Here is a 26688-nt window from a genome sequence, read left to right as displayed (position 1 = left end):
GTTTTTACAACAAATAACATGTTTATTAAACACTGAAAACAAACCCCCCCCAAAAGTAAACAAACACTAACGTAACCGGAAAACAGCTGCTGTGCAGCAGCTTCAACGTTCTTAAAGCGATGCTGCAAAAACAGTTCTTAAAGCGATGTTGAAAAAAAAGACAGTTCTTTAAAGCGGTATGCCGAAAGTTCAAAATGCTCACAGTCCATTTAAAAGGAGAGACTTTTCAAGGCGATTTAAATTCTCTTCCACGTCATTGTCCTTCGATCCCTGGCATCGAACTCTTCCCACGTAGAATTTTATGAAACGTAACGGGTTTAAAGGCACTGACCTTTCCTTCCACACTCTGTCCTCAATCTCCTGCTATCCCGCAGAGATTAACACGAGAACAGTTAACGAAATCCTTCCGAATGAGGATCACACAAGGGCGAACCCAATCCACCGTCGAAGATCGATTCTCCTCGATCTTTAACTTCCAAACTTTTATCTTCACTCTCCACAGTAAAGAAACTGCTGGCAATGACCTTTTAAACTTTAGGCATTAGATAAAACTTCATTTCTCAACTAAACTGCGTCATCACATTAAATCACAGTGGCATGAAGTCAACATGGCAAATCCAGCCACGAACTGCCCCACCTGACAGGGTGGGGTCTTCCTTTTATACCCTGTAAAAAAAACCTGTCACATGACCTCTACTGGCGGGAAAATGACGTCACTCCACCATCACAAGACCATTACCTCAAGTCCAGTATAACTTCAACCCCAGTCACGTGACAAGGGTACCACTGTCACGTGTCACGGGTACGTAACACTCCGAATAATCCAAACTTCCAGAAATGAAAATCGTATAAAGTATCTCATATCTTCTCAGAATGATCTTCAGCCACAGGATTGCAGGTGACACCAGTTTTCAACAATAGTCCGTCAGAAACCCTTTGACAGCTGTGACGTCAATGCCAATCTCTTTAGAGAAACGGTCTTGTCCACCGAATTTAACGAGGTTGTCGAATAATTCAGCGCATAAAGACCAGGAAACGCTTTGGAATTGCTTAATGTTATTGAGCCACAAAAACAAAGAGACACCCTCAAATTAAGTCAGAACTTTAATCACATAAATGTCTTCAAATCTTTCAGCATCGCCTGGAAATGAACTATTGCAGCAGAGGGCAAAAATAAATCTCAGGATGACAGAACACTACAAAGCAGTTTTGCAAACTAGGCACGTTAATCTAATCCAAGTTACACAATGAAAAACAAAATAATGCCAAGTCTCAGATTCAAGAATACTTAAATGGTTTTCTTTCGTCAGTATATTGGGCCATCTACCATCCTCGAAATGCTCTTAATATTTCAAAGCGCTCTGTAGTCTCGAATTATCTCATGAGCTTACACCAATGAACTACTTCAAAATATCAGACCAACAGAAATTAACGAAACGTAGCTCAGATACTTCTCAGCTACTGAGGGCTCGTCCACTTATACTACGGGTGGAAGTCAGAAACAGGAAAGGGACAATCTCTCATTGGTCGTGGTCTATAACCTTGATGCACCATCAATAACTCTCGGAGACGGGAGGCGAACGATAGGCTTTTATTAGCTGCAAGAGACCACGACACGACATCCTGGAGACTGAGGGAGGAGCAGTGCCTCCAATCGCCTTTATACAGGGGTCTGTGGGAGGAGCCACAGGAGCAGTCAGCAGAGGGGCGTGTCCAGACAGGTATACATAGTTTACCACAAACCTCCCCATGGGAACAAAGACATTGAGAAGCACACCCTGAGGAAGATTTTTGAATGAAATGTAACCCTCACCGGGCTCGTATGGAAACGGCTCAGGAGCCGGCTCTGCTAACAGCCAACAGACTCCGTGGTGAGAAGCCCACCTTTCATGAACAAAATAGCTCTAGGGTCGGTATGATTTGGGAATCAGCCAGACAGGAATGCCATGATGTTCCGCGTAATGAAACCTCGACTTGAGTGAATGCTGTGTAAATACTGCCCATACGCCATTGTCGGTCGGCAAGAATTAACAGCCCACATCGCATAAAGTTATAAAGAAAGTATACTTACACATATTCAGCTTCATCGTACATTTAGGAGGGGAAACAAAAGGAAAAGGGGACCGATTACTGTTAACTCAATCCAAATGTGCATCTCATCTTGAAGTTGCCCCTTTTTTACTCACGCGCTGGATTCACCGTCTGCGTGAACGCAAACAGCACCTTCCGGACGTTGCTCAAAATCCACCTCGAATAAACGGGCGCTCTGTTGGGAGGTGCGGCCTTCAGTCTTGGAGCCATTCGTCTGCACAAATACTTTGTGCAAAGGGGTTGCTCCTTCTCACGGCACCCTCAGCCACCTTCCCTTCCCCGCGTCCTGTCCGCAGCTCCCACCAAAAAATCCCGCGAAAATCCTGTCCGTCACGAATCTCACTCCGCCCAGTTCTCTCTAAATCCTTTCGCCAATGCCACCATTCTAATTGGCTGACGCAGCATTTCTAAATTGAACATCATAGCTCCTTATCTTTTCGCTGGTTCAGAAGCTGTGTGTTGTTTTGACTTTCATTAGTCGGGAGACTGAGTTCAAGAGCAACGAGGGAATGCTGCAACGTTATAAAATTACGGTTAGACCACACTTGGAGTATTGTTCAGACCTGACCGTCTCATTATAAGAACGGCGTCGAAGGTTTAGAAAGGGTGTAGTGGAGGTATACATTAGTGGTAGGGGAGATAATGAGAAGTTCTGAGGGATAGGATTGCTGATCGCCTGGAAAAGCATGGACTGATCAGAAATAACCAATAGGACTTTGTCAGGTTTAAGATTTTCCCTGCACAATCAAATAGATCATTTGGAAAATGCAATAAAGTATTGATCAGGTCACTGCATTCTGCAGCAAAGCAGTGTGATCCATCTTGCTTGCATGTTGTATAAAATCTTTGCTTCAAAAGAAGAGGCTGTGGGTAGAAAAGGATGATTATGTAAGATAGGAAAGGGAAAGGGAAAAACCATAAAAACAATAAAATTTCCTACACTGGGCCCATATTCACAAAGTATGTCCAACAAGAGGATTAACAATTAGTCTAGACAAACTACTAGGGAGTGCAGAACCAAGAAGTGCAGAAATAGATAGATCTTTAGTGGAATTCAGCTCCATTGCTACCCAATTAGGGCAATCAGATTGGCTATGAAAAAAAGACCAGAAGATAGTGCAACGAATGTTAGCTGCCCAGTAGTATAAACGAAAATTAGATAAGGCCATGCCACCCTCTTTTTTAGATTTTCAACATTCTATGATTGGTATAGAAAGGGCATTAGGCATTTTGAAGATCTTTTTATCGATAATCGCTTTTCATCCTTTCAACAGCTCTCTGCTAAGTTCAATCTGTCTAATGCCCATTTCTTTAGATATCTCCAAATCAGACACTTGATCAATCCTTTAATTCCCAACTTCCCTGAAATGCCCAAGAAAAATGCTATGGATTTCTTTCTTTCTATTAATCCATTGGGTAAAGGCTTAATATCCTTTATCCATGATAAATTAGTATCCTTACGGCGTGCCCCTGTGGATAAAATCAGAATGGCTTGGGAGCATGACTTAAATATTCCTTTATCTGATGAGGTTTGGGACTCGATTCTCAAATCGGTTAATTCAACTTCTCTCTGTGCTCGCCACTGTCTTTTACAGTTTAAGATTGTTCATAGGGCCCATATGTACAAATCTAAATTATCTCGATTTTACCCTAATATTAGTCCCCTTTGTGATAAATGCAAAAGTGGTGAGGCCTCTCTTATTCATATGTATTGGACCTGTCCTAGCTTAGAGAAATTTTGGAAAGATGTTTTTATAACCTTATCCTGTATTCTGAATCGCCACTTAGAACCTAACCCTTTAACTGCTCTGTTTGGTTTCTTGGGTGAGACAGATATACGCTTGAGTTCGACTAAATGTCGAATATTATCTTTTGCTTCTCTCCTGGCTAGACGTTTAATCCTCCTTAGATGGAGAGAAGTTGCCCCACCCAGGCATGCTCAATGGCTTAACGATATCATGTCCTCTTCAGACCTTGAAAAAATTCATTATTCAATTCTTATTTCGGATATAAAGTTTCATAAGGTCTGGGGACCTTTTATTGAGTATTTTCATAGTTTTTCTCCTAATTAAGTTTTTTTTTTCAGTCCCTTGCCTTCAGCTCTTTTTTTTTGGTAGTAGGCATTATTATCTTCTGTTTTCAAGTGTATTCACAGTTTTGGGGGTTTGAATGTTCTGATTTATATTTTCTACATTTAGTTTTGGTTGGTCTGGAGTTTTATTTTGTTGTGGGTCTTGGGATGGATACTAACTTTACATGACTTCAACTTCGGTGCTTTCTCAATTATCTTATTTTGTATTATATTACTATTGTATGTTTATCTTGCACTGTATTAATTTCCTACTTTGTTTTGGGGTTTTTTTTTGTTTGTAGTGTTGTAGAAAATGCATTAGAAAATCAATTAACAAAAAAAGAAGAGGCAGTGGATCCAGGTTTTCGTGATTGCATGCCGGTAATCAGTGATACTACATACAGACTTAATCATTTGAAATGATTTGAATATGGATGTAGGGGATCACATCAGTAAATTCGCAGATATCATGGAGGATGTTGGAGTTGTTGATTGTAGCGTGGAGGATGCTCCTGAGTTACAGCCTGATTGTTGGAGAAATGGAATGAGAAATGGGTGACAGGTTTTATTCATTACGAAGATGACACTTTGTATTTTGGAATATTGCAGAGGCGAGAAAATATATTTTTAATCGTAAGGTTTTAGGAAATTGTAGGAAAGATGAGGACAATGCGTGCAAGTACAAAGGTCCTTGGGGGTGGTTGCGCAGGTAGACACATTGTTAAAGTAGCCAATTGGTTGTTAGATATTAGAAGAAAATGGTTGTGCACTAAATTTATCAATGTAATGTTCTGGTTAAGATTTCTACTGTAATGTGTAGATATTTCATTTTCGCAGTTTTCTGCAAAAGCAGTGTTTCTTGCTGGTGGAATGTTTAGGTTTCGGCTAATGAAAAGATGCCCAGGTGTTCAACTTAGGAATGTTCTGTCAGCCGATCAGGATGGTGGGATCTGCAGAAGGTTCTAGGCAGGCTGGGTCGTATAGAGATTTGTGATTGACTGTAGTCTGGTTTGGAGTATTTTGGTTGGAGCTGCGGAGCGGGAGAGAGGGGGAGGTTCCACAGAATTCTGTGGGAAGGAGTGTACTCTTTGCAAGAATTGTTTTGTGTAGATGTCGGGCTCAAAGGAGAAGGGCCAATACTCTTAAGAGAGAGCCAGTTTGTCTGAGATGGTCTTCGAAAGAAATTTCGAATGTGGTGGGTGCTTCCAGGCAGACCGTAGGTTCGGCACCGAGAGGAATGGTTATACCAGCTTTGGAAGAGATGAGCTCCAATGGTTATGTGCACTTTTAGACTGGTCTAACTGTAATGGGCCTCTTTACTTTTTTTTCTACTTTATTTTCTTTCTTTTAAAAACTGTTTGATGAAGTTGTAATTAGTAAATATACTTCCTTTATAATTTCATTCCGTGTACGGTCTGTTATTTCTTGACGGTAGTATTTACACAACATTCGTTCAAATCGAGGTTTCATTCACGATGGTCCTGTTTGGTTGAACTCCAAACCATACCGACTATAGGCCTGTACACTTTATGAAAGCTGGCCTTCTCTCCATTGAGTCACGCGGCTAATAGAATTAGCAGTGTTTGTATCAGAGACCGGTGAGAGGTTTACATAAAGAAATGGTCAGAGCTGACCTGTGTTTCTGATCACCATGCTGCAAAAATATGTCATGGTGCTGGAGCCGATGAAGGAAAAGTCAGACCATAATTTTAGAAGCAGAATAAGGCTATTCGCCCCAACGAGCCTGTTCTGCTATTCAACCATGACCTTCGTAGGTTCAACCCCCTTCTGCCGACATTTAACTGGAATATTGCCTGGACGGAGCTTTTCAGTTATAAAGAGAGCCAAGGTAGGATCTGTTTGTTTTTCTTGGAGTGAAGAAGGGCAACATGGCCATAAATGTGTTAGAAGGATCTGGCCTTCTAACCTTCTAACTGGCCCAGGGCCACACTTCTATAACTTCACAACCTCGAGTTAAAATACACTTACCGTGTTACATCTCTTCCCACTTGATTCCACGTTTTGCTGAACGGGGTGTCGGGGTGCATACCTGTAACATATAACATACACCATATAGATACAAACACAGATACATTCACATCATATATGTTTTGCCATAACCAATACGCCAGTAACACACATGAACACATTCATAGAAAGAATAACATTTAAGTTTATTAAATTTAGTGCATAAAAGTTTATTTGTGTTACGTTTGATGTTTGTAGACCACTCATGGCCAACATAGTGCATTTGTTTGTGATTTGGCGGTTCCGGGTTCGTTTCGGCAAAGCCATGGTGTTGACCCGGGCTGATATTAGTCGTGTTGGACAGAAACTACACATGCGCAGTGTGCTGCAGAGACATAGCATGGACAATTAGGGGTCCGGAGGGGGACGAATGGTTAAAATGTACTTAACATGACAAATAAATACAACAGACATTATGGTTAGACATTAGTTTTTGTAAATACAATATTCAGTAGATAATAATTTTCTTGTGTATTAATTGATTCCTGCCTCTGTGGTATATGCAAGTGACTTCAATATTCCAAGTGAATGTCAATGAAATTTAAGTATATACACTGTATGCCTCCATAAGCAATCCAGAGATTCAGTTTCCTGCAGGGATGCTCAAAATATAAGACCATAAGACCATAAGATCTAGGAGCAGAAGTAGGCCATTCAGCCCATGAACTCTGCTCCGCCATTCAATCATGGGCTGATCTAATTCTTCCAGTCATCCCCAGTCTCTTGTTTTCACCCCACATCCTTTGATGTCCTGGCTAATCAAGAACCTGTGTATCTCTGCCTTAAGTACACCTAATGATTTGGCCTCCATAGCCGCACGTGGCAACAAATTCCACAGATTAACCACGCTTTCACTAAAGTAATTTCTCCGCATCTCAGTTCTGAAAGGACGTCCTTCAATCCTGAAGTCGTGCCCTCACGCCTTCTCACTCACTCCCACTGTCTGCAGTCCTAACCTGACACAACCATTCCCAATCACACCCACGGTCCACTTTTCCAGTGGCTCCTATCTCTTCAATTCAATCCTAATGTCCAAATATGCAGAATATATCAATAACCATACAAAGGTCAATGGAAGACGGCACCAACAGGATATTCAATCAGTGTTCAAAAGATAAGAAACTGCAAATACAAAATGAGAGAATTAAAATAACTAATAAATAAGCAAGAAATGTCGATAACAGGAGATCAAGAGTCCTTAAAAATGTATCTGTAGGTTGAAGGAACTTTTCATTGATGGGTCAAGTGAAGTTGAGTGAATTTATCACCTTTTGTTCCAGAACTCATGGCTGAAGGATAGTAAGTTTCTGAACCAAGTAGTGTGAATTACTTGTCTCCTGTACATCCCTCCTGATGGCAGCAGCGAGATCTCATGGTCTGTAAGGTGGTGATCCCCAATAATAGAACCTGTTTCCCTGTAACAACGCTCTGTGTAGATGAGTTCAATGGCGGGGAGGGCTTTACCCCGATGGACTGAGTCGTGTCCACTAGATTCTGTACTATTTTCCTTTCCAGCGCATTGGTGTTTCCGTACCAGGCTGTGATGCAGGGAATCATTGCTTATTGATTGGCTATTGATTAATGAAGCTAAAAGTCCAAAAATGGGCCGCAGTACCCTGCATGTGTGGTTGGAGATAAATCCCAGTTGTAGTGGGTGCTTATCATTGTGATCCAGATTGAGTAAGCAGTTTATCGTCGTTTGATCTGTGTAAATGATATATTGTATTTCTGTGTAAATATGTAATTATCTTATATTTATTGTACAATTGTTTTACTCAAGGGAACATATATTTTCACATTTGGGAACTTTGTGTGAAAAACTGGGAGTACTTACAAAATCACCTCAACCTACTACTGCGGCGGAGCCACGTCAAACGACGTAGAATCCATACAACGTTTTTACATCACGCATTCCCACCATTTGCACTCCCAATGGGACTCACTCCCAGCGACTGCACTGCTACTGGGTCATCGCCCTTCTCACTACCACCATTCCATCTGAATGCAACAGGAATTACTCTTTGGCCCTTTTAATGATGAACATGCCCTGTCAGTGGATTTTACACATGGTTGAAATGGGGGAGGTTCTCTGAGGCAGGGGCAAAGACTACCGAGATAGAGAGAGGTGTAACACCCTGGGAAAGGTTTCACTGCTAACGTAATGGTCTTTTTGTAGCAGCAGTGTTTAGGTTATGGTTGAAGGTAACAGGTGCTTTGGAACGTGAGCCGTCCAATGAGGAGAGTGTTTTTCCTTGCTGTGTGCATGACGCACCGAGGTGATCAGGGTCTTCTGTTCGACGAGAGATGGAGAAAGAAAATGCCAGAAAGGAGAAGTCATAGATACCAGAAAGGAGTGGACTTGGAGTAGGGCCAGGAGAAATCGATGAAGGACCAGCGGGAGGGAAACTGTCAGCTCCAACTTGTGCACATTAGAGAGTTTCATTAAAATGGGCCATTTACTTTTTGTTTTTTTCTTTACTAAACCTTTAGTCAAATTAAGAATTATAAAGCTGAATCGTTTAATTGCACATGGCTTACGGCCTGTTATTTCGTGGTGCTGTTCTGTAACAGGGGAACAAATCACACAGCATCCGCAAAAACACAGAGTTTTGCACCTGAAATTTCATACGGTTGGCGGGGCCAGAGATTGTCTTCTGTAGAGTTACGCCGCCGACCGAACCTGAGAGTTACAGCGGGATATACAGACAGGGGTAAAGGGGAATGCAAAGTTAGGGAGGGAAGTTTTAGTGAGAGAGAGAGGCATAGAAGACGGAAGGGTTTACAGAGACTGGGGACTGTGAGGGAGGTGGGGTGTCAAACAGACTGGGAAGGGAGTAGCGGAGGGAGAAATGCAGAGGGTGGTGGAGGAGGAGGCTGGGTTAGTCACAGAAACGGGGAAGTGTAGGAATGAATTGAGCCCATAAAGATAGAGAGCATTTAAGGGGAGGGCGGAAATCACAGACATCGTGAAGGGAAGGATTACAGAGTTGGGAATGCTCGATGTGAGGTCACTGAGACGAGAAGTGGTGTAGGGATGGAGAGGATCACGGAGATGTGGAGGATTGGAGTGGGGGAAAGAATCACAGAGGTTCAGAAGGGTGCAGGAGAGGGAGGGGTGCAGAGGAAGGAGAGGCTCATGAGGACAGCGAAGGGCACAGGTTATGGAGAGTATCAGAGACAGGGAGGGCGAGGCTGAACACTTTTGGGCTCCTTATCTAATAGTCTTTCTGAATTGGATAGGTTTCAGTGGAGGTTCCCAAGGATGTTTCCGGGAATGAATGGTTTATCATATGAGGGACGTTTGATGGCTCTAGGATTTTACTTGCTGGAATTTGGAAGGATCAGGGGGCATCTCACTGAAATATTTTGAATGTTGAAAGGCCTAGACAGAATAGATATAGAAAGGCTGTTTCCCATGGAGGTGAAATCAAGGAGAAGAGAGCACAGTTTCAGGGCAGAGGGGTGTACACTTAAAACAGAGAGGCAAAGAAATTTCTTTAGTATTTAAGGTGGAGATTCATAGGTTGTTGATTGGTCACGGCATCGAAGGTTATGGGAAGAAGGACGGGGAATGGGGCTGAGGGAGGGAAAAAGGATCAGCCATGATTGAAAGGCGGACCAAATGGCCTAATGCTGCTGCCATGTCTTATGGTTGAGGCCAATGTATTCCAGAGGCGTCTCTGGGTTCCACACAGATTGGTAAGGGTGACCACAACATCTGGAACAGAGCGACGTGATGGGATCAGTGGGGAAGATGGTGTCTGAGATCCAGTTAGTCTACCTTCAACCCAAACCCCCATCCCACATTGTCCTTCTCCTCTCCTTTCCCCCTCTCTCCCTCCTGTTCACTCTCCTGTCTGCCTTCTATGGGCAAGCCAGTTCTGAATCCAAATAGCCTATTCGCCATGGACCCCATGCATCTTCATCTTCTGAATGATCCGCCTCTGATTGACCCTGTCAGTCGCTACATATCCACAGTTCTGCCTTCACCAGTCACCCTCGCCACCTCACTAGAAAACACAATCAAATTAGTTAGACACGATTTGTCCCACACAGAAATATACTGGCTACCTCTCATTCGTCCATGGTTTTATGCATTGTCATAAATCCTATCCATAGGATTTTTCTCCAACAAATTCCCTACCAATATCATGAAAGTCGAGGATCGATTGTTTCCACGTTCCATGGTTCTATTCTTGAATAATGGAGCAACATTAGCTACTCGTTAGTCCACTGATTCTTCAACCACCTTGTACATGTTGATTTGTCAGCTCCTCTGGTGTCATCAACCCTACGAGTCAGCTGTGAGATTTGCTGAGAAGGCAACATAGTAGACAGAATTTAGTTGCCATCATAGGGGTTCAACCTGTATCTGACTTCATATGTCGAAATTCAGCACAACTATCTTATTTGGGATGTGCACCTTCCCTGAACCATTTAGCAATCTTTTCCTCTTCAGGCAGTTGATGAAAAAAATCTGTATCATTTCATACTCCCTGCCTTTACTACCTTCCTACTTTTTATGTATATTTATTTCTACACTATTTAATTTACCATTAAATATATATAGGTATTGTAATTGACAGTTTTTCCTCTATTATTATCTATTGCATTGTACCGCTGCTGCAAAGACAACAAATCTCATGACAAATGCCGGTGAAACTAAAACTGGTTCTGATTCAGATTCATACCTTCCATCTCCACTTCCCGGGTCTTTATTGTGACAAGTAGTGACATGGCAGTTAAACCTATTTATTTGTTGTTGTCATCCTAACCTGAGTCGCCAGGGCTCACTGAGAGACAATGTTATGTCCATTCAGTAATTGCAAGGAGTTTGGATGGAGGCGCTATCTTGGAGGACTGTCCCATATCGGGGTGTTTCCCAAGGAGGAGCGTCACTGGCAGCACCGCCGCTAGAGGTCCCTGTTCGGTTTTCTGCTACTGCTTCACTTTATCTTGAATCTCCATGAAATGTACTTTAATTCAATTAAACTTATTACATAGTTGTTTTTTTTTAGTCGGTTCACTTCAGTTAATGCAAAGATTTGGGCTTTAGACAGTTTACTGCCTCCATCATACTGTTTTTGTATTTTATCACTGTTTTGTTTTTCCACTTATTCAGTTAACTTTTCCATTTGCTCTGTTAACTTACGTATTCAATTTTCCAACTCAATGTGTATTTGTTCAATAAGACCGCTGACGGCTAATGTCCATCGAGATTTCATCTTTCCATCAGGCAAACTCTGAATTTTACCCTTTGTCATTTTAATATGGTCCAGTTGTCACATTTCATTCGACTCAATGTTGATAGTATATTTCATCCGGATTTCTTCGTTTTCCTTGTGAAATTTAAATGCTTTGTTCAGGTATGAACTCAAAAATTATTCATCCGTTCCCACGTGACAAATGGAGATTCTGTTCCCCCTTTTTTCTGCAGTGTGCCCTCTATTGCCAAGGATGAATCCACACTCATGTCGGAGGAGCAACACTTTGATATTCTGTCTGGGTAGCCTTCAACCAGGTGGCAAGAACATCGATTTCTCAAGATTCCGATAATTGCCGCCTCCTCTTCTCCTTCACCACTCCCCATTCTTGTTTACCTCTCACACCTTCTCCTCCACCCTGCATATCATCATCCGATTCCAACCTTCTCCAGCCCTTTATCTCTTTCAGCAAACACCTCCCCAGCTCTTCTTCACTACATCCACTCCCCCTCCCAGTTTCACCTTTCACCTTCTCCCACCTTCTTATTCTAATGTTTCCCCTCCTTTGGAGTCCCGAAGAAGGATTTCGGCCCATAACTCTTTTCTGTAGATGCTGAGTTCCGCCGACATTTTGTCTGTGCTGCTTTGAATCTCCAACATCTGCAAATTTTCTCGTGTTTCTCCTGTTTTGAAGATTCCTTTAACTTTGCCCTACGTGACACAGTAAACACCCCAATAGTCTTTCCTTCAACACACATTTCTTGAGCATACACAGCAACTGCAGCATTACAGTAAGCAAAATCACTGTACGTGTATATCTAAAAAAGCAACACCCTCTCGACTCATCTACGTCTCCCACTTACATGGGCATAAAATATTTGTTTAATTCCTCTGTCATTTTATTATTCCCTTGCCTTAGCCCAGTTATTTTTCCCCCGTTGACAGATGAAGAAACAGACGGGGTGGGGAGGTGGAGGGAGTGAGGTTGTAGGGAAGGGCTGGTGTGAGAGGAAAAGACCGGAGGAAGGGTATCTCGCCAATAAACCCTCTTCCTAGGACCTTTCACCCGCGAACACGGCAAACTGAAGGGTCCGCACCAGCTCAATGGTGTCGCGTCACAGTCACCCTGTCATCAACGAACCAATCCGGCAGCTCCTTATCTGTCTGGTCAGTGGCTGCTATCAGTCGTTCCAATCAGGGAGTGTGGTATTCTAGCAGCCAATTAGTGAACGCGGCAGCCAGGTGACAGACATTCAGATGTGTGGTAATAACCATGTCCAATTGGATTGTTCCACAACTACTTCGGCCAATCCTAGAGCGTGGGTCCATGTGCTGTCTAATCAGACCACAGTACCCCACGAGCTAACTTTTGCTGCCACGTGTCTAAGATCCAAGATAGGGATGGGGAATGAAGTGTTGAGGACACAGTAGGGAGGGAAAGGGGGAAGAAAAGTGGAAGCAATGGAAGAGGGTGAGAGAAGGAAAACAACACGCAAACGGGTGCTCCTGTGGGTCAATATCTGTCTTCAGTCTCTCCTCCCCAAACCCAAAGTCACCTGGTAATCTTTGCTGCCTCTGCCTCTACCACTGCCTCTAAGGGGAGGAGGAGGAGAAGGAGGTGGGAGGCAGGGGATGCCATATGGGTGTTAGTCAGTGAAAGGGTGGGATGTAAGAAGCCTCAAAGATCCAGCCCTCTCTAACACTGTCCAATGTCACTGGAGATCACACGACATCCTGATCAACCTCGCCCACAACCCATGCCCTGCCCCTGGATCAAACACTTCCTCCGTTATTCAACTCCCCATGCCTCCCTCCCTAGTTCATTCCCATAAGCTACCTTCCTACGTTATCATCTCGAACCAGTCTATCCCTTCCTCATTCCCGAGTCTCCCCACTGACTCCAAACACCGCATCCCCCATTCTGCTACTGACCACTCCCTCAATTGTCAACAGTTCCTTTTTCCATTCTTCCTCGTCCCTCTGGCCTGTCCCAACCTCATTTCTACCTGTTTTACTCCTCCATTCTTTCACTCGTCCACCAACCCCTCCCCTTTCAATTCTGTGCTGCCCTTAACTCCACCCCATGTTTCTACCACACCACACACACTCCTTCCCTACCACACTCCCTCAAAACCTCAACCATCTCTCCCTGCTCACCCCAACCTCCTTATCCATTACACAACCTCTCTTCCATTTCCCTCTTTCAACCTTCTGTTCCCCTCCCCTAACCCCAAGCCCCTCCCTTTCATCTACTATCCCCTATCATTCCCCACCACTTCACCTGTCCACCCACGGTAGCGTAACAGTTGTTGCAAAGCTTGGAGCATCACAGTTCAGTGGTCAATTCCACTGTTCTCCCCGTGGATCCCATCCATCTGTCTGTAATGCCCTCCGACCCCTGTACCCATCTATCTCTCAGTAATAGCCTATGGCCCCTATATCTGTCCTATCTCTATGAAACCCCTTCTGGCCCCTATGCCTATCCATCTCTCTGGAAACCATCCAGACCCTACACCCATCCATCTTTCTGTTACACCTTCTGGCCCAAAAACATCTCCATCTCTCTGTAACTCCCTCCAGCCCCAATATTCATTCATTTCTCAGTAACTCTCCTTTTGGTGCAGACAGCAATCTATCTCTCTATAAACCCCTACAGTCCTTCCACCCATCCATCTCTCTGTAAACCCCTACAGTCCTTCCACCCATCCATCTCTCTGTAAACCCCTACAGTCCTTCCACCGATCCATCTCTCTGTAAACCCCTACAGTCCTTCCAGCCATCCATCTCTCTGTAAACCCCTACAGTCTTTCCACCCATTCATCTCTCTGTAAACCCCTCCAGTCCTTCCACCCATCCATCTCTCTGTAAACCCCTCCAGTCCTTCCACCCATCCATCTCTCTGTAAACCCCTCCAGTCCTTCCACCCATCCATCTCTCTGTAAACCCCTACAGTCCTTCCACGCATCCATCTCTCTGTAAACCCCTACAGTCCTTCCACCCATCCATCTCTCTATAAACCCCTCCAGTCCTTCCACCCATCCATCTCTCTGTAACACATTCTGGCCCCTGCACCCATCCACATCTCAGTAAACCTGCTGCAGCCCAACAACATCCAACAACAGAACGGTTTTGGGTAAAAACTGTAAAAGAATTTATTATAAAGTACACGTTCTGAAGCAGTAAATATAAAACAATTGTACAAGCTGGAAATCTCTAGCAAAGTCAGGAAATGCTGGAAGCCCGAGGCAGGTCAGGCAGCATCAGTGAAGAGAGACATGTGTGACCTGAAACACTAACTCTCCACAGATGTTGTTCAAGCCAGTAAATCTGACAATGCACAGCTTAAAAATGTGCCCTCTGACCAATACCCCAATCACCAGGTTATCTGGCTGAAAGACTGAGTGTGATTTCACTGGTGAAGCCTTCACTGGTTCATGTTGGCAGGGAGCACACAATATTAACAATAAACCATTTGCAGTGCGTGGCCGTCCACAGACCCAGAATCTTGAGAGAGGCTTCACGGGACCCTTCAGTACATCCGACATCCTGGGTTTAGCACAGGTTCCACCCTCAGCTCCAACATCTGGGACTTTCCTTCAGGATGGCAATGAGAATTGGGAGGGATGTCCCGGGAGGGATTGTGGGATGGGAACAGGAAGTTACAGTGTGGGGGCCGCAGTACATTGTGAAGCTCAGTGTGACTGATCAGCTGGGGCTGACAAATATATCAAAGGGAAAACAGCTAACTGAAGGTGTTATATTTGAATGCACGCTGCATGCAAAATAAGATAGACGGTCTTGTAGCACAGTTACAGATTGACAGGTATGATGTTGCGGGCATCACTGAGTCATGGGAAAGAAAATTATTGTTGAGAGCTTAATATCCATGAATACACATTGTATTGAAATGACAGGCAGGTAGGCAGAGGGTGTAGCATGACCCTATTGATAAAAAAAAAAATCATATCCTTGGAAGGAGGTGACATAGGATTGGAAGATCATTGGATAATTAGAAGGAGACATAAAGTAGGAATACAGGGAACATTTCTGATTGGCTGCTGCTGACAAGTTGTGTTCCACAGGGTTCGGTGTTGGGACTTATTCTTTTCACGTTGTGTATCAATGATTTGGATGATGCAATTGATGGCTTTGTGGGCAAGTTTGTGGATGATATGAAGATAGCTAAAGGGGCAGATGGTGTTGCAGAGACAGAGAGGCTGCAGAAAGACTTGGACAGATGAGGAGATGGGGCAAAGATGTGCCAGGTGGAACATCGTGTCAGGAGCTAAATGGTCATGCACTTTGAGAGGAGGAATGAAACAGTAGACTATTTTCTAAACAGGTAGAAAATTCATAAATCCAAAGTGCAAAGGGAATACAACCACAAACAGGTGAAACTCTGCAGATGCTGGAGATCCAAGGAACTCGTCTATGGAAAAGAGTACAGTGGAGGTTTCAGGCCAAAACCCTAGGGACATGTGATTCCCTGTGCAGGATTCTCTAAAGGTTAACTTGTAGTTTAAGTTGGTGGTGAGGAAGGCAGATGCAATGTTAACATTGATTTTGAGAGAACTAGAATATAAAAACAAGGTTGTAGTGCTGAGGTTGGTGATGCCTCATTTGCAGTATTGTCAACAGTTTGAGGCACTTTTCTATGAAAAGATGTGCTGACATTGGACAGGGTTCAGAGGATGTTCAGAACATGATTCTAGATTTGAAAGTCTTATCATATGAGCAGCATTTGTAGCTCTGGACCAGTACTCACTGAAATTTAGAAGAATGAGGGAGGACCTCATTTTAACCTATTGAATGTTGAAAGTACTAGATAGCCTGGATGTGGAGAGGATGTTTCTGATTGTGGAAGAATATTCAACCAGAGGTCACAATGTCAAAATAGAAAGACGTCTAATTGAAATGAAGATGAGGTGGGATTTCTTTAGCCAGAGGTTGTTGCATCTGTGGAATTTGTTACATCTGCCAGCTTTGGAGGCCAGATCACTGAGTGTATTTAAGGCTGAGGTTGATGAATTCTTGATAAGTCAGGCATGGAAGATTTTGTGGAGAAGATAGAAGAATGGGATTGAGAGGGAAATGGACCAGACTTGATCAAATAATGGAGCTGACTCGACGGGCTGAATGGCCTGATTCTGCACCAATGTCTTGTGATCTTATGCCTTCCCAAACATAAATCAATGCACTTACCTCCAATGTGGTGGTCTGTAAGAGAGGGCTAGCCAAGGGCAAGTCTCACCTTTTAAAGCATGGGGCTGGGCGAGTTAATCCAATTAAGGTGACCAATAATTTAGGTGTGCATTGATTAGTTGGGAGGGACCAAATGTTGATTGGCATGCGGTGTGTCCTCCGACCAGCCAGGTGGCAGTGCATCTGTCACGTGGCCGGTATCTCTGGATACAGGCATATGCTTAGCGTGCTGAGACCTCTGATAGGGTATGCAATAAAGATGGGGATACAGAGATATCTGCAATATAGTGACACAAATAAACAAGTTAACATGGACTTGTGGTTGGGAAACCTGACTGCTGAGGTTTCCCTCTGCCAGATTATTGCAAGAGACAATAGACAAAAGACAATAGTTGCGGGAGTAGGCCATTCGGCCCTTTGAGCCAGCACCACCATTCTCTGTGATCATGGCTGATCATCCACAATCAGTACCCTGATCCTGCCTTCTCCCCATATCCCTTGACTCCGCTATCTTTAAGAGCTCTATCTAACTCTCACTTGAAAGCATCCAGAGAATTGGCCTCCACAGCCTTCTGAGGCAGAGCATTCCAGAGATCCACAACTCTCTGGGTGAAAAAGTTTTTCCTCAACTCCGTTCTAAATGGCCTACCCCTTATTCTTAAACTGTGGCATCTGGTTCTGGACTCCCCCAACATCGGGAACATGTTTCCTGCCTCTAGCGAGTCCAATCCCTTAATAATCTTGTATGTTTCAATCAGATCCCCTCTCATCCTTCTAAATTCCCATGTTTACAAGCCCAGTCTCTCCAATCTTTCAACATATGACAGTCCCGCCATCCAGGGAATTAACCTCGTGAACCTACGCTGCACTTCCTCAAAATTGGAGACCAAAACTGCACACAATAATCCAGGTGTGGTCTCACCATGACCCTGTACAACTGCAGAAGGACCTCTTTGCTCCTATACTCAACTCCCCTTGTATGAAGGCCAACATGCCATCAGCTTTCTTCACTGCATGCTTATTTTCAGCGACTGATGAACAAGGACACCAGATCTCATTGTACTTCCCCTTTTCCTAACTTGACACCATTCAGATAGTAATCTGCCTTCTTGTTCTTGCCACCAAAGTGGATAACCTCACATTTATCCACATTAAACTGCATCTGCCATGCATCTGCCCACTCAGCCAACCTGTCCACGTCACCCTGCATTCTCATAACATCCTCCTCACATCTCACACTGCCACCCAGCTTTGTATCATCTGCAAATTTGCTAATGTTACTTTTAATCCCTTCATCTAAATCATTAATGTATATTGTAAACAGCTGCGGTCCCAACACCGAGCCTTGCAGTACCCCTCTAGTCACTGCCTGCCATTTCAAAAGGGACCCGTTAATCCTTTCTCTTTGCTTCCTGTCTGCCAACCAATCTTCTATCCATGTCAGTACCCTCCCCCAATACCATATTTACTAACTTTGCTCACTAATCTCCTATGTGGGAGCATATCAAAGCCTTTCTGGAAGTCCAGGTACACTACATCCACTGGCTCTCCCTTGTCCATTTTCCTAGTTACATCCTCAAAAAACTTCCAGATTAGTCAAGCATGATTTCCTCTTTGTAAATCCATGCTGATTCGGACTGATCCTGTTACTGCTCTCCAAATGTGCCGCAATTTCATCTTTTATAATTGACTCCAGCATCTTCCCCACCACTGATGTCAGGTTAACTGGTCTATAATTCCCTGTTTTCTCTCTCCCTCCTTTCTTAAAAAGTGGGATAACATTAGCTGCCCTCCAATCCACAGCAACTGATACTTAATCTATAGAACATTGGAAAATGATTACCAATGCCTTCGTGATTTCTAGAGCCACCTCCTTAAGTACCCTGGAATGCAAACCATCAGGCCCTGGAGATTTATCAGCCTTCAGTCCCATCAGTCTATCCAACTCTACTTTCTGTCTAATGTGAATTTCCTTCAGTTCCTCCATTACCCTAGGTCCTCTGACCACTATTACATCTGGGTGATTGTTTGTGTCTTCCCTAGTGAAGACAGATTCAAAGTACCTGTTTAACTCGTCTGCCATTTCTTTGTTCTCCATAGTAAATTCACCTGTTTCTGTCTTCAAGGGCCCAACTTTGGTCTTAACTAATTTTTTCCTCTTCACATACCCAAAGAAGTTTTTACTATCCTCCTTTATATTCTTGGCTAGCTTACCTTCGTACCTTATCTCTTCTCCTTGTATTGCCTTTTTAGTTATCTTCTGATGCTCTTTAAAAGCTTCCCAATCCTCTGGCTTCCCGCTCATCTTTGCTATGTTATAATTCTCTTTTATGTTCATACTGTCCTTGACTTCCCTTGTCAGCCATGGTCGCCCCTTACTCCCCTTATAATCTTTCTTATTCTTTGGAATGAACTGATCCAGCACCTTTTGTATTATTCCCAGAAATACCTGCCATTGTTGTTCCACTGTCATCCCTGCTAGGGTATCTTTCCAATCAACTTTGGCCAGCTCTTCCCTCATGGCTCCATAGTCCCCTTTGTTCAACTGTAATATTGACACTTCCGATTTTCCCTTCTCCCTCTCAAATTGTAGATTGAAACTTATCACATTATGGTCACTACCTCCTATTGGCTCCTTTACCTCAAGTTCCCTTATCAAATCCGGTTCATTACACAACACTAAATCCAGAATTGTCTTCTCCCTGGTAGGCTCCAGTACAAGCTACTCTAAGAATCCATCTCGGAGGCACTCCACAAACTCCCTTTCTTGGGGTCCAGTACCACCCTGATTTTCCCAGTCTATCTGCATGTTGAAATTCCCCATAACAACCGTAGCATTACCTTTGCGACATGCCAATTTTAACTCTTGATTCAACTTGTACCCTATATCCAGGCTACAGTTTGGGGGTCTGAAGGTAACTCCCATTAGGGTCTTTTTGCCCCTACAATTTCTCAATTCTATCCATACTGACTCCACATCTCCTGATTCTATGTCACCCCTCGCAATGGACTGAATTTCATTTCTCACCAACAGAGCCACCCCACCCCCTCTGCCCACCTGTCTTTCCTTTCGATAGGACGTATACCTTTGGAATATTCATTTCCCAGCCCTGGTCCTCTTGCAGCCAGGTCTCTGTTATTCCTATAACATCATACTTGCCAATTGCCAACTGAGCCTCAATCTCATCCACTTTATTTCTTGTACTTCCTGCTTTTAATACTTTTAATCCATTACTCCCCTTACCTTTCACATCGATTCCTATTGCACTTGGCCATACTCTCCGATCCCTTCCTGAGCTTTCTGCCCCGTTAATTCTGTTGCCTTTCTTAACTCCTCTTATTCGCTCTTTCCCTTTAACTCCATCCTTATATTTCCAGTTTGTCTCCTCCCCCCCCCCCCCCCCGCTTAGTTTAAGCACACCCGTGTAGCAGTGGCAAGCCTGCCTGCCAGAATGCTGGTCCCCCGCCTGTTAAGGTGCAACCCGTCTCTTTTGTACAATTCATCCTTACACCAAAACAGATCCCAGTCGTCTAAGATTTTAAATCCCTGCTTCCCGCACCAGCTTCTCTCACCACTTCCGGCTGTTCACCTTCACTCTTGAGGATGCCTTGCAATCGGTCCGTGACGTCCTGGATCCTGGCACCAGGGAGGCAGCATGCCATCCTTAAATCCCGCCTGTTGCTGCAGAAACCCCTTTCTGTACCTCTCACTATGGAGTCCCTTACTACCACAGCTCTACCTGACGTCTGTCTCCTCGGCTTTGCTTCAGCGCCAATTTTTGACTCGCAGACCTGTCCGCCTCTCAGACTGGCAGTGTCTTCTGTCCCGACAGCTCCAAAGAGGGTGAACCTGTTTCCAAGAGGTACATCCCCCGGGGTCTCCTGTACTTCAAGTATTCATCCCTTCCTCATCGTCGCCCCCGTTCTGTCCTCCGGTAACTTCGGCGTAACGATCTCACTGTAGGTCCTGTCCAGAAAACTCTCGTTTTGCCAGATGAACCTGAGATCATTCAGTTGCTTCTCCAGTGCCCCAACACGGTCCTTCAGGAGTTGAACCTGGACACACTTATCACAGTTGTAGCAGCTAGAGGCACCATCAGTGTCCCTGACCTCCCACATCATGCAAGTATCACACTGAATCAGTTTACCTGTCATTTCTTCACCACTTCTCACCCTCTCCAACTGTGGCGTAGTTTGTTCCCTCAGCCTCCTCGCGGAAAACTAGAGCCAAAGACTCGCACTTTTCTCACAAAGCACTTCACTCGACAACGCCGCTCCCCTAGAGCAAACCTTCCTTATCTTGGCTGATATATTGACTAATTCGTTTCACTTGCCGCTCCTCTGCCGACCTTGAAGGTATGAGTTCCAGGCTGGTCCCGACCGGTTTTTAAATCAACAGCTTCCGAAAACAACAGAAAAAAGACTTCCAAGAGCTTACCATCTCAGCCAATCCCCGCACTCATTCCTTCACTTGCCGCTCCTCTGCCGACCTTGCATCCCAACGCTATCACTTCTCAGTAACTACCCCTCCTTTGGTGCAGAGAGCAATCCATCTCTCTGTAAACCCCTACAGTTCTTCCACCCATCCATCTCTCTGTAAACCCCTACAGTCCTTCAACCCATCCATCTCTCTGTAAACCCCTACAGTCCTTCCACCCATCCATCTCTCTGTAAACCCCTCCAGTCCTTCCACTCATCCATCTCTCTGTAAATCCCTCCAGTCCTTCCACCCATCCATCTCTCTGTAAACCCCTCCAGTACTTCCACCCATCCATCACTCCTTAAACCCCTACAGTCCTTCCACCCATCCATCTCTCTGTAAACCCGTACAGTCCTTCCACCCATCCATCTCTCTGTAAACCCCTCCAGTCCTTCCACCCATCCATCTCTCCGAAAACCCCTACAGTCCTTCCACTCATCCATCTCTCTGTAAACCCCTACAGTCCTTCCACCCATCCATCTCTCTGTCTGTAAACCCCTCCAGTCCTTCCACCCATCCATCTCTCTGTAAACCCCGCCAGTCCTTCCACCCATCCATCTCTCTGTAAACACCTCCAGTCCTTCCACCCATCCATCTCTCTGTAAACCCCTCCAGTCCTTCCACCCATCCATCACTCCTTAAACCCCCTACAGTCCTTCCACCCATCCATCTCTCTGTAAACCCGTACAGTCCTTCCACCCATCCATCTCTCTGTAAACCCCTCCAGTCCTTCCACCCATCCATCTCTCCGAAAACCCCTACAGTCCTTCCACTCATCCATCTCTCTGTAAACCCCTACAGTCCTTCCACCCATTCATCTCTCTGTAAACCCCTACAGTCCTTCCACACATCCATCTCTCTGTCTGTAAACCCCTCCAGTCCTTCCACCCATCCATCTCTCTGTAAACCCCTCCAGTCCTTCCACCCATCCATCTCTCTGTAAACACCTCCAGTCCTTCCACCCATCCATTTCTCTGTAAACCTCTACAGTCCTTCCACCCATCCATCTCTCTGTAAACCCCTCCAGTCCTTCCACCCATCCATCTCTCTGTAAACCCCTACAGTCCTTCCACCCATCCATCTCTCTGTAAACCCCTACAGTCCTTCCATCCATCCATCTCCCCGTAAACCCCTACAGTCCTTCCATCCATCCATCTCTCTGTAAACCCCTACAGTCCTTCCATCCATCCATCTCTCTGTAAACCCCTCCAGTCCTTCCACCCATCCATCTCTCTGTAAACAACTCCAGTCCTTCCATCCATCCATCTCTCTGTAAACCCCTACAGTCCTTTCACCCATCCATCTCTCTGTAAACCCCTACAATCCTTCCACCCACCCATCTCTCTGTAAACTCCTGCAGTCCTTCCACCCATCCATCTCTCTGTAAACCCCTCCAGTCCTTCCACCCATCCATCTCTCTGTAAACCACTACAGTCCTTCCACTCATCCATCTCTCTGTAAACCCCTCCAGTCCTTCCACTCATCCATCTCTCCGTAAACCCTTCCAGTCCTTCCACCCATCCATCTCTCTGTAAACCACTACAGTCCTTCCACTCATCCATCTCTCTGTAAACCGCTCCATTCCTTCCACCCATCCATCTCTCTGTAAACCCCTTCCAGTCCTTCCACCCACCCATCTCTCTGTAAACTCCTGCAGTCCTTCCACCCATCCATCTCTCTGTAAACCCCTCCAGTCCTTCCACCCATCCATCTCTCTGTAAACCACTACAGTCCTTCCACTCATCCATCTCTCTGTAAACCCCTCCAGTCCTTCCACTCATCCATCTCTCCGTAAACCCTTCCAGTCCTTCCACCCATCCATCTCTCTGTAAACCACTACAGTCCTTCCACTCATCCATCTCTCTGTAAACCGCTCCATTCCTTCCACCCATCCATCTCTCTGTAAACCCCTTCCAGTCCTTCCATCCATACATCTCTCTGTAAACCCCTACAGTCCTTCCACCCATCCATCTCTCTGTAAACACCTCCAGTCGTTCCATCCATCCATCTCTCTGTAAACCACTACAGTCCTTCCACGCATCCATCTCTCTGTAAACTCCTCCAGTCCTTCCACCCATCCATTTCTCTGTAAACCCCTCCAGTCATTCCACCCATCCATCTCTCTGTAAACCCCTACAGTCCTTCCACATGCATCTCTCTGTAAACCCCTCCAGTCCTTCCACCCATCCATCTCTCTGTAACACCCCTACAATCCTTCCACCCATCCATCCCTCTGTAAACTCCTCCAGTCATTCCACCCATCCATCTGTCTGTAAACCCCTACAGTCCTTCAACACATCCATCTCTCTGTAAACCCCTCCAGTCCTTCCACCCATCCATCTCTCTGTAAACACCTCCAGTCCTTCCACCCATCCATCTCTCTGTAAACCCCTACAGTCCTTCCACCCATCCATCTCTCTGTAAACCCCTCCAGTCCTTCCACCCATCCATCTCTCTGTAAACACCTCCAGTCCTTCCACCCATCCATTTCTCTGTAAACCCCTACAGTCCTTCCACCCATCCATCTCTCTGTAAACCCCTCCAGTCCTTCCACCCATCCATCTCTCTGTAAACCGCTACAGTCCTTCCACCCATCCATCTCTCTGTAAACCCCTACAGTCCTTCCATCCATCCATCTCCCCATAAACCCCATACAGTCCTTCCATCCATCCATCTCTCTGTAAACCCCTACAGTCCTTCCATCCATCCATGTCTCTGTAAACCACTCCAGTCCTTCCACCCATCCATCTCTCTGTAAACAACTCCAGTCCTTCCATCCATCCATCTCTCTGTAAACCCCTACAGTCCTTCCACCCATCCATCTCTCTGTAAACCCCTACAATGCTTCCACCCACCCATCTCTCTGTAAACTACTGCAGTCCTTCCACCCATCCATCTCTCTGTAAACCCCTCCAGTCCTTCCACTCATCCATCTCTCCGTAAACCCCTCCAGTCCTTCCACCCATCCATCTCTCTGTAAACCACTACAGTCCTTCCACTCATCCATCTCTCTGTAAACCCCTCCAGTCCTTCCACTCATCCATCTCTCCGTAAACCACTCCAGTCCTTCCACCCATCCATCTCTCTGTAAACCACTACAGTCCGTCCACTCATCCATCTCTCTGTAAACCGCTCCATTCCTTCCACCCATCCATCTCTCTGTAAACCCCTTCCATTCCTTCCATCCATCCATCTCTCTGTAAACCCCTACAGTCCTTCCACCCATCCATCTCTCTGTAAACACCTCCAGTCGTTCCATCCATCCATCTCTCTGTAAACCACTACAGTCCTTCCACGCATCCATCTCTCTGTAAACCCCTCCAGTCCTTCCACCCATCCATCTCTCTGTAAACACCTCCAGTCCTTCCACCCATCCATCTCTCTGTAAAACCCTACAGTCCTTCCACCCATCCATCTCTCTGTAAACCCCTCCAGTCCATCCACCCATCCATCTCTCTGTAAACCCCTACAGTCCTTCCACCAATCCATCTCTCTGTAAACCCCTACAGTCCTTCCATCCATCCATCTCCCCATAAACCCCTACAGTCCTTCCATCCATCCATCTCTGTGTAAACCCCTACAGTCCTTCCATCCATCCATCTCTCTGTAAACCCCTCCAGTCCTTCCACCCATCCATCTCTCTGTAAACACCTCCAGTCCTTCCATCCATCCATCTCTCTGTAAACCCCTACAGTCCTTCCACCCATCCATCTCTCTGTAAACCCCTACAATCCTTCCACCACCCATCTCTCTGTAAACTCCTGCAGTCCTTCCACCCATCCATCTCTCTGTAAACCCCTCCAGTCCTTCCACTCATCCATCACTCCGTAAACCCCTCCAGTCATTCCACCCATCCATCTCTCTGTAAACCACTACAGTCCTTCCACTCATCCATCTCTCTGTAAACCCCTTCCAGTCCTTCCATCCATCCATCTCTCTGTAAACCCCTACAGTCCTTCCACCCATCCATCTCTCTGTAAACACCTCCAGTCGTTCCATTCATCCATCTCTTTGTAAACCACTACAGTCCTTCCACGCATCCATCTCTCTGTAAACTCCTCCAGTCCTTCCACCCATCCATTTCTCTGTAAACCCCTCCAGTCCTTCCACCCATCCATCTCTCTGTAAACCCCTACAGTCCGTCCACATGCATCTCTCTGTAAACCCCTCCAGTCCTTACACCCATCCATCTCTCTGTAAACCCCTACAATCCTTCCACCCATCCATCTCTCTGTAAACTCCTCCAGTCCTTCCACCCATCCATCTGTCTGTAAACCCATACAGTCCTTCAACACATCCATCTCTCTTTAAACCCCTACAGTCCTTCCACTCATCCATCACTCCGTAAACCCATACAGTCCTTACACCCATCCATCTCTCTGTAAACCCCTCCAGTCCTTACACCCATCCATCACTCTGTCAACCCCTCCAGTCCTTCCATCCATCCATCTCTCTGGAAATCCCTACAGTCCTTCCACCCAACCATCCCTCCATAAACCCATACAGTCCTTCCATCCATCCATCTCTCCGAAAACCCCTCCAGTCCTTCCACCCATCCATCTCTCTGTAACTCCCTCCAGTCCTTCCACCCATCCATCTCTCTGTAAACCCCTACAGTCCTTCCACCCATCCATCTCTCTGTAAACCCCTACAGTCCTTCCACCCATCCATCTCTCTGTAAACCCCTACAGTCCTTCCACCCATCCATCTCTCTGTAAACCCCTCCAGTCCTTCCACCCATCCATCTCTCTGTAAACCCCTCCAGTCCTTCCACCCATCCATCTCTCTGTAAACCCCTCCAGTCCTTCCACCCATCCATCTCTCTGTAAACCCCTACAGTCCTTCCACCCAACCATCTCTCTGTAAACCACTCCAGTACTTACACCCATCCATCTATCTGTAAACCCCTACAGTCCTTCCACCCATCCATCTCTCTGTAAACTCCTCCAGTCCTTCCACCCATCCATCTCTCCGTAAACCCCTACAGTCCTTCCACCCATCCATCTCTCTGTAAACCCCTCCAGTCCTTCCACCCATCCATCTCTCTGTAAACCCCTACAATCCTTCCACCCATCCATCTCTCTGTAAACCCCAACAATCCTTCCACCCAACCATCTCTCCATAAACCAATACAGTCCTTCCACCCATCCATCTCTCCGTAAAACCCTCCAGTCCTTCCACCAATCCATATCTCTGTCAACCCCTCCAGTCATTCCACCCATCCATCTCTCTGTAAACCTCTACAGTCCTTCCACTCATCTATCTCTCCGTAAACCCATACAGTCCTTCCATCCATCCATCTCTCCGTAAACCCCTCCAGTCCTTCCATCCATCCATCACTCTGTAAGCCCCTACAGTCCTTCCACCCATCCATCTCTCTGTAAATCCCTCCAGCCCTTCCACCCATCCATCTCTCTGTAAACCCCTACAGTCCTTCCACCCATCCATCTCACTGTAAACACCTACAGTCCTTCCACCCATACATCTCTCTGTAAACCCCTACAGTCCTTCGACACATCCATCTCTCTGTAAACCCCTCCAGTCCTTCCACCCATCCATCTCTCTGTAAACCCCTACAATCCTTCCACCCATCCATCTCTCTGTAAACCCCT

General features: G+C 45.5%; 1 protein-coding gene across 1 annotated transcript in view; it reads right to left on the bottom strand.

Moving 5' to 3' along the window:
- Nucleotides 1-2119: 2119 nt before the first annotated feature.
- LOC140717401 (SLAM family member 8-like) overlaps nt 2120-26688 on the bottom strand; it is a 289812-nt gene continuing 265243 nt past the window's right edge. Inside the window, exons 9-10 of the mRNA XM_073030948.1 lie at nt 6152-6212; nt 2120-2955 (exon numbers count right to left, since the gene is read on the bottom strand). Of these exons, the coding sequence (XP_072887049.1) occupies nt 2943-2955; nt 6152-6212 (74 nt within the window). The 3' untranslated portion in view covers nt 2120-2942. The remainder of the gene's footprint in view (nt 2956-6151; nt 6213-26688) is intronic.

This window comes from Hemitrygon akajei, chromosome 27, assembly GCF_048418815.1.
Source record: "Hemitrygon akajei chromosome 27, sHemAka1.3, whole genome shotgun sequence".
Lineage (NCBI taxonomy): Eukaryota > Metazoa > Chordata > Chondrichthyes > Myliobatiformes > Dasyatidae > Hemitrygon > Hemitrygon akajei.
Note: the sequence above shows the minus strand (reverse complement) of the source record. Positions and strands in the feature narration are given on the sequence as shown.